Source organism: Eleginops maclovinus, chromosome 22 (genome assembly GCF_036324505.1).
Source record: "Eleginops maclovinus isolate JMC-PN-2008 ecotype Puerto Natales chromosome 22, JC_Emac_rtc_rv5, whole genome shotgun sequence".
In the NCBI taxonomy this organism is placed as follows: domain Eukaryota; kingdom Metazoa; phylum Chordata; class Actinopteri; order Perciformes; family Eleginopidae; genus Eleginops; species Eleginops maclovinus.
In genome coordinates this window covers 1,092,168-1,100,902 of record NC_086370.1, presented here as the reverse complement: position 1 = coordinate 1,100,902, position 8,735 = coordinate 1,092,168, and the positions used below count along the sequence as shown (strand labels likewise).

Genomic DNA, 8,735 nt, shown 5'->3' with positions numbered 1-8,735 from the left:
TGCGCCGCCGATTCAGGGAGCCAGAGAAAGGTGACGCTCATTTATTTAAATCAAAGGGAGGTGGGAAATTAGTTTATTTCCCGAAATTGTACAGTATTGCTTTTTCATCAAACGAATGCCTTCTTCGTTAGATTTAGAACAAGATGATGACCGGGACGAGACGGGTAGTCTGGCTGACTCAGAGGCTAGCAGCACTTGCTCCCGTTTACCTCTGGCTTCTATTTTCGTCGAGGCAGGCAGAAATAAAATGTCCCAGGCAAAGGTAGAAGAATGTCACCGGGCAGTTACCAAATTTGTTGTTAAGGGTTTGCACCCATTTTCTACAGTAGACGCCCCTGAATTTCGGTAGGTGAATGTGAGGTTGTTGTCAGATTATCAAATGTCAGATTAGAATAGAATAGAATAGAATATTTTCCTCCTCATTAAACAGATGTTTACACTCATTCATTTTCATATGTTTTCTAGGGAGATAACAAAGGTTCTCAATCCAAAATACAAAGCCCCCAGCAGGGAAAGCTTAACCAACCACTTAATCCCTGCTTGGTATGGTGTGGAAAAGGGAAATGTGATCTCTGAACTGAAAACAGTGTCAAAGGCAGCTATCACGGCTGATGGGTGGACAAGCTTTTGTCAGGATCATTATCTCACGGTTACTCTGCACTACGTGAGCAATGGCCAGGTAAAGGAAAAGGTCCTAAAAACCAAAGCCGTGTACCAATCTCAGACAGGCTCAGCTGTAGCAGAGGAGATTGATTACATTTTAGAAGAATATGGTGTACGGGAAAAGGTTGTGGCAGCAACTGTAGACAATGCAGCGAACATGGATGTAGCCATCAAACAGCTGCAAATTGTCAAATTTCCATGCTTCGCTCATACGCTGAACCTGGGAGCGCAAAAGCTGTACAACTGCACTGCCATATCCAATTGGGCAGCACGAGTTCGAGCAGTTGTTGTCTGGATGAAGAGGTCCCACATGGCAAAAGTTGTTCTTAAAGAGAAACAAGACTTGCTCAGTAAGATACTCTCCTTACAGTACATTGCAAGCATTATACTATATGTACATGAAAATATACATGTATAGGTATGTGTATGTAAATTATTAGATAATAAATATTTACATTGTGTTGTGTATATGTGAACCCTCAGAGCTGCCCAAGCACATGCTCCTCCTGGATGTAAGGACCAGATGGAATTCCCTCTATTTGATGATGGAGAGATTCACCGAGCAGTTCCCTGCTATCCAGGCTGCAGCCATAGATCCACGCATAAGAAGGCCCATGGAGAAGGAAAGGTGATATATATTTTAAATGATAATATGACTTAGACTTTTTTTTAAACTTTGACTGGTTTTGTTTTTGTTTATTTGTGCTACATACATCTTTTTCTGTTTTTATTTACATTGTAGGTTGGACAGAATAGGCAACGAGGACTTAAGGAAAGCAGAGGAGTTTGTGCATCTCATGCGGAAGCATTACACCTCCACACTGGCCGTCTCCAGCGACAAAAGTGCAACCTGCGGTGAGATTTTGCCCATCTTGCAGAAGCTGGAGCAACAGTACACTGTGCAGGAAGGTGACTCTGCGTTCACAAGGAGCATCAAGGAGAACATTTGGAAGGATCTCTCCAAACGCTACCAGGTAAGCACAACTACATTTAATCTTACCTTGATGCTTTAGGCCAATTTGTACCACTAGTCTAATGTCATCCTATCCTCCTTTTTGAAATTGAAGGGAACTGACATTCAGAGATTCCTGGAGGAAGCCACCATCTTGGACCCCAGATTTAAATACAAAGTGAAAAGTGATGCAGTCTGGGACAGGATCAGGGAAGCTGCAATAACAGCAAATACAGTGGCAACAAGAGATGAGGTATTTTAATTTCTGTTTAAATTCTGTTTGTCTTATCATTGCATTTGATTCCATTGTGAGTGAGACCTTCTACGGCTCTGTGTTAAAAGTTATTAATGTGTTTACATCACTTCTCAAGCTCCCAGGGGAAGGAGAGACACAGAGGGAAGGCTGCGAAGATGGGGAGGAGGAAGAAGTAGAGGAACACTATGTAAGTTAACTCATTCATTTGTAATGACCTTTGGATGCTGTTTTGTCATGATTATTGACTTATATATGTATTTTTTTTTACTTCATGTTCATTTAATTTCAGGCACTGCCACCACCATCAAAAAAGACAGCCTTGGAAGAACTATTCGAGGAGGAGGACAACGAGCTGCAGTCAATCCGTGAATCACAGCCCCGTCTTTCCCTGGCTCAGAAGGTGGATCAGGAAATCCAGTTCTACAAAAGCCTGCCCTCCATCCCCTGCAGGGATAGCGCCGCACTGTGGTGGTGGAACAAGCAGGATAACGCTGCCCTTGCTATCTGGACTGGCTGAAAACTACCTCTGTGTGCAGGCTTCCTCCACCCCATCTGAGAGTGTGTTCTCCACGGCTGGAGACACCATAAGCCCCGAAAGATCCTGTATCCTTCCAGAAAAAGCAGATATGCTCATATTTCTGCAAAAGAACTGTTAATTTTCCCTACTACTACTTGAGTGCACACACACTCACACTCACACTCACACACACACACACACACACACACACACACACACACACACACACACACACACACACACACACACACTGTGCTTGTGATTACATTGTTCTTGTAATTACATGATTCAGTATTTGTTATTTGTTGTTATTTGTTACATTTTCTTGTACAGAAAAGCAGATATGTTCATCTGCAAAAGAACTGTTAATTTTTTTTACACACACACACACACACACACACACACACACACACACACACACACACACACACACACACACACACACACACACTTGTTATTAGAGATTAATAAGTAACTGTCACAATAGAATATTTTTCATTAAAACAAAGATAAATGTTACATCAAACTGTTTATTCTCCTTTTTCCCCCAAATTGGAATCGATAAGAGAATCGATAAGGAATTGAATCGTTTCACAGAATCGATAAGGAGATCGGAATCGTAAAAATCTTATCAATTCCCATCCTTAACAGTAACTGAATAGGTCTCCTCAACAAAGTCCCTGATGTAGTGCGAACTGAGCACGACCTAACAAGACCATCTCGGCCTGGAAACAGTTCTTTGATTCTTCCCAGTTTCCAGGTTTTGTCTGGGTGTGTGATCTTCTCCAATGAGTACGATGTCACCCACTTTCAGTGGGGTGGGTGTCGGTGTGTCACAGCGGTGTGCTGACTTCAAGTCTAGTAGGTAATCTTTGCGCCAGGCATTCCAGAAGCTGGTTGTGAGTCTCTGCCTGTACTTCCATCTTCGTGTGATCTCTGCCTTGTTAGCAGTGGGTGCTGTGTTTCAGCTGGGAATGGCTTGGGTGGTAGAGAGGTCAGTCGTTTACCCACCAGGAAGTGAGCTGGAGTCAGTGGCTGTGGCTCATCCACTTCATTATGCACAAAGGTCAGAGGCCTAGAGTTTAGTGTAGCCTCAATCTCTGTCAGGACTGTGCACATTTCTTCGAAGTTGAGTGAAGCTCTTCCAAGAACTTTCTTCAGGCATGTTTTTACTGATCGGACGAGCCTCTCCCAGAATCCGCCCCACCAGGCTGCTCGCTCAGCGATGAATCTCCAAGTGATTCCCCTTTCTGAGAAGAACTGCAGCAGTTCAGGGTCTTTGATGGCTTTCCACAGCTCTTTCAGTCCGATAGCTCTCTTAACTTCTTGCGTTGTCTGAGTAGAAAAACCCTTGCATAATCCTTTTTTTCCCTACATGAATTTTTAAACCTAACAGGATGTCTCTTTTGACGATCTGAACTAGCTCCAAGTGTACGGTTTGGGTTTTACCGCACGGGTGAATAGCGCGATGTATTGATTTTTTTCAGAACCCCGTTTCACTAAAGGGGGTCCTGAAAAACCACACCTGTGCTTTGAATGGTGGGATTATTATTCTTCCGGTAAAGGGGCGTGACTCCCTTTCCCCAGCCTTCCCCTTGAATCTTTTGCAGTTTGTGCATTTTGCCAAAACCCCTCTTGACCACTCCCTTTGCGCGCTGATCCAACCTCCCAATTTTTACGGGGTGTTCTCCACTCCTGAATGCATCACCTTCTCATGCAGTACTGTATGGCATTTCAAATTTTTATGCTTGCTGGGAGATCCATTGGGCTGCCTTAAAAGTAAGAAACGTTTGCCCTTCCCCCACCGGCATTTCAGTTCATCCGGAAATGGCTTAATTCTTTAATTTACGTCACTGGGGCCCTTTTCCCTGTTTTTAGTTGTTTGATCTTTTTAACAAAACTCTGTTGTTGTGTTATCTTGATCCATCCCTTTTTGGGCCCTCGAAGGCCGTCAAGCGTTCTCCTTTGTTTTGGGTTTTTTTTTGAGCATTTGCTAGAATCCTTTTCCAGGCTTCCCCAAAGACTCTTTCATTTGCTGATCGGGCTGCCCAGCACTGTTCAGGAGGCGCGTCATTTGCAGAAAGCTGTACAGTGACTTGGGGGACTCGCTTAGTTCTGTTTTCGCCCTTTTCTGGAACAAAAATCACACAGTTCCTCTGATGTCGGTGATGTCAAAAAAGGCGGGCCCTTCCCCTAGAGGCTAGTTTAAAGTTTTCAACATTTGCCCTCTGGGGGGGGAGGTAGCGGGTTTTCTTTCCGCGATGTTGACCGCTCTGGTTGGTCAGTGACGGGTCTGGGTCCCCTCTATTTGCGCGAACTGTTTCATTCTGAGCAAGCGCAGATCCTGCAGCGTAATCATAGAATTGCCCACATTTTTATCTAAATTGGTTCCTTTTTCAAGTAATCAAAAGTGTTTGCTAGTCCCCCCGCTCCGTCACAGCTCCCAGAGTTTAGGCGTGGCAGTGTCATTTTCTAAAGGGGGCCCCCTTTTGGACGCGACTAGGTAGTATTTCCGTCTTGAGTTTTCACCTTGCGGTAGGCTCGCCTGTCCTTTCACTGGCGTAAGAACACTTTGGTTTCGGGCAGCTTTTTCTCTGCTGCGTTCTGTTGGTACCCCTTGGATGGCGAGTGGGTAGCTGGGTAGTTCTAAACCACTGTTGCTTCTCAGCGCCCCGGGGGTAGCTCCTCATCCCAGGGGGTCCTCTCTCCCACATTTCTTGAAACTGCACTTGATTTGTGTAAAGGGGAGTCGGGAAACCCCAAGCGGGTCATAGATACGGCGGAGATGTAGAACGCTCCTCTTTTTTCTTTTTTTTTGTTTTAGAAGCCCTAGGGGCTGGGGTAAAAGGGTGAAGTCATGGGGTCTCTGTCTCCACACAAACCCCTAAACCTTCAGACCCCCCCGGTGTCTTGGCCCCAGTGTGGGGTTGTTGGCTCTCCTCCCTTTTTCCCTTCACTCGGGGAAATTTGGGTCATCCCTACAGGGTCCATGCTGCGGTTGACAGCAAATTTTCTTGCGGGGGGTTTTCAATAAGCCTCTTTCCCCAGTGGTGAGCTTGCAAATTTAAATCATCAACATAGAGTACCTCTTTTTGTCCTAAAACTTGTGGGGTTTTTTTGGTTTTATAATTTTGCAGATGCTTTTTGATTGTACGGGGAGTAAAAGGGACTTGGGAGGCTCCAACACCATCTTGTCATTCCAGCTCCCCAGCCTTTCATCCGTTCTCCCATTGGTGGGCCCCCCAGAGCCCAGAACCTCACTGCGTCCTGTCTTTTTCCCGGGGATATCGGGAAACGCTTTTTTATGTCTGCCATAAGGGGATCTCATTTTTTCTGAACCTGATCAGGGCCCCCGAGAATATCCGGGTTTAGGTTTGGGCCTGTGGTAAACAGTATTTAGAGATGATACCATCTTCATGGGACACGCATCAAATACCCCCTCCATTTTTTGGTCCCTTGTCCTCTCGGGGTATGTGGGAGGGGAAAATATATTTTACATTTTCTGCTTTGCATTGTCCTTTGGGGACACCCCTGCAATTTTTGTTGTAAAGTATCCTCCACTACTTTTTTGTATTGCTACAATGTAACATCTTTCTTTAGTTTCTCTTCAGACCTTCAAAACCCCTTTTTTTTCCATCTCTGTTGTCTTGGGGTTCTGCTCTTTTTGGTTTCCAGGCAACTCCACTGGGACGTCCATTTTTGAAGGTTGTCGTTCTTTCGAACATCTGCAGAGCCCTTCTTTGGGGGTTCTGTGTTTTTTATTGTGATAACCAGAGCTCAATTCCCAAATGCATTGTTTCTTGAGACAAGTGTGTCTTACAAGTGGGATGAACATCAGGCGCTCTGCGACACTTTACATGGACACTGGTCCCTGACAGACCATCCAAAGGTCTCTAATGCAACCAATTCTCTGTGAGTTCTCCACTCTTCCCCGATACTATTTTTCCCAAATGTCTGCTCCTTAGGATGGAGGTCAGATCACCGTCATCGCCGGGGAAGTCTGCTATTGCAGTCCCCCTTTTTTAAGCTCATGTTGAAAGTGGTCACCAGGAACCTTCTCACAGCTAGCACACCTTGGGGGGGGTTTTAAGCTTCTATTTTAATTCTCTGCGGCGTCCCAGACTTCTCCAGTTCCTAACGTGTTGCAAATTGTGACCCTTTTGGGGGCAGAGGAGCCAACGTTGAAAAGGGGAGTGTCCCCTTTTTGATTACTGGTAACTTTAGGGTCTTCACTAGGTTTTCTGGATGAAGCTTTTCTGATGGGCCTCCATCGAGTAAGCAGCGAGCTATTTTTCGCCTGAGGGCCTTTCACCCACCTTAGCAGTTTGGAGCACACGTGTTCTGTCCCCTGTTTTCATCTTCACTGAAGAGGAATGACTGGGAAACAACAGCATTTCATAACATTGGGGCTGCCCCATTTCTCTCACCCCTGCACACGCAATGTGTGTCTTCCCTTTCCCCATTTTTTTAAGAAAAAACCTTCACTTTCAGAATCTTGCAATGTGTTTTCCCCTCCTAAACACACAAACATCTTCCCATTTTCTTGAGTTTTGTCTTTGCGTTTAGGGAAAGTTTTGATCTGGGCCAAAGTTCAGTTTTTGTTCTGCACGTCACAGAACAAACATTGTATGCTTCTGGGTGGGTGTGTGCAGTGCCGCAGCAGATTGCATGTAGGTCCTTTTATTTTCACTTTTTGAATGAACGGGCTGCTTCCTGGCTTTTTTTGCTTTTGTTCTGTTCTGTTGAATTTGTTTTTGCAGTGCTCTTTTTTCCCCGCTCTAAAAATCCTTCTGTAGGAAAGTGACTATTTTAGAACCCTTCCATTTTTTCCTCCACTCCCCTCTGCACTTATTCAAAGCTATTATCTGGAAACATTCTAAATGGGCATAGTAGGCCCGTGGTTTCTGACACTACACCCAGTGCTCCAAGCTCCTAATCTGAATTTCACATTCATCATTAACCGCCTTAATGCATTCACATCAGATGATTTTTTTACAGGGTTTAGATTTTAGCTTTGACATTGGGGGCACTGTCACCGACTTTTCCTTTCCAAACTGTTTTTCAGTAAAGTGATTGCGCGTCCAAATTTACACTTTTTAAAACCCCTCCGCTACTGCCTTTGCAGCTGCACCCGTTAGGAGGTTTTCGATAGGTGGGGGGACCTGTAAGTCCAAAAAAAAGGGGGTTTAACATACCCAAATTCACCCAATCAGGAAAAGATGGAGTCGTACAGTTTCAGTTTCCTCAGGCTTCCTTTTCGATCCCAATGGACAATGGACATTTTTTCCCGTCGGGTCTATCTCTCCTGAAGTTCAGCAGAAAAACTTTCTGAGTAAGAAAGTAAAAAAAAATAAAAGTAATTTTGGTTTAAACTTCTACCGTTTTAGGTAAATTTTAGAGTCATATCAAGTTAAACTTTTTTTTCAGTAAGAATGGGTTTTCAACCCCTCAATTCGTACACCATGCTGATACCTAGCTAAACAAAGGGGGCATGGGGGGGAGGTTTTAAACTGTTTTCAAAAATGTTACAACCCTCCCCTTTTCATACAACTAAGAAATTTTTTTGATTTTATAATTCTACAGAACCTAGAACTTGGGTCGGAAAACAAAGCGGGATCGATGGGGCCCGTCTTTTAAAAAGAGCAGCCCAAAAGGGGTTAGAGAGGAAAGTCAGTCAGGCATGGGAAAATCCCATGGGATCGCCATGCCCTTTGGCAGATTTTGGCGGAATTAAAAAACTTTAAAAGACCCGGGATCGATGGACCTTCCTCGGTAGGATACTCCTCCCCAACAGTCTTTAACAGGGAGCAAAGGGGGGAGCTTTTTCCGCATATATTTCCCAGGCAGGATATATTTTGGGGCTAACTCCCGTGAGGTGAGCATGATGGTCGTTTTTAGACTAGGGTAGAAAAGGCAAATTCAACCTTCTTTAATTTGTTTGGACCTTTCACAAGCTCAACTTTAGTTTTTGAATGAGAATCAATTTTAAAATCAAGTAAAAGTTGAATAAAAACCAAACCCTATATTTAGACAATTTCCAAAAAAAAGACATTGTGTTATGATTTTTTTTTGGTCAGAAAGTTTGCCTTCAACTTGCGGTGGAATTTTAAATTAAAACTCCACAAACCTGGGATGAGAAAAAAATTTGGGGGGCCTGTTGGTTTTAGCCGTTCAGAACGGAAACCCCAGACTTTCATGAGGGTCCACGAACAGCCTTTTAAGGGCCCCCATTTCAATCGCCTAATGTTGATTTCTTCATGACTGGGGAGGTTGATTGCTAAAAATGGGTTTTTTAAGAAGTGAATTTGGAATGTCGTGAAACCGGGGGGACAATGGTCCAGGCACCC

The 8,735-nt window shown here is 44.2% G+C and overlaps 1 protein-coding gene across 1 annotated transcript; it reads left to right on the top strand.

The window, feature by feature from the left end:
* Positions 1-481: 481 nt before the first annotated feature.
* LOC134859148 (zinc finger BED domain-containing protein 4-like) lies at positions 482-1,877 on the top strand. The gene is made up of 4 exons (XM_063875485.1): positions 482-1,013; positions 1,147-1,291; positions 1,406-1,637; positions 1,731-1,877. Exons 1-4 carry the CDS (start codon positions 821-823, stop codon positions 1,875-1,877), a joined length of 717 nt encoding a protein of 238 aa, XP_063731555.1. The 5' UTR covers positions 482-820.
* Positions 1,878-8,735: the final 6,858 nt, after the last annotated feature.

Bases quoted from the DNA above. Each gene is read 5' to 3' on its own strand.
- LOC134859148 (XM_063875485.1), top strand. From the start codon at position 821: ATGGATGTAGCCATCAAACAGCTGCAAATTGTCAAATTTCCATGCTTC. The intron at 1,292-1,405 runs GTGATATATATT...TTTACATTGTAG, and splicing joins AGGCCCATGGAGAAGGAAAG to GTTGGACAGAATAGGCAACG. The intron at 1,638-1,730 runs GTAAGCACAACT...TTGAAATTGAAG, and splicing joins ATCTCTCCAAACGCTACCAG to GGAACTGACATTCAGAGATT.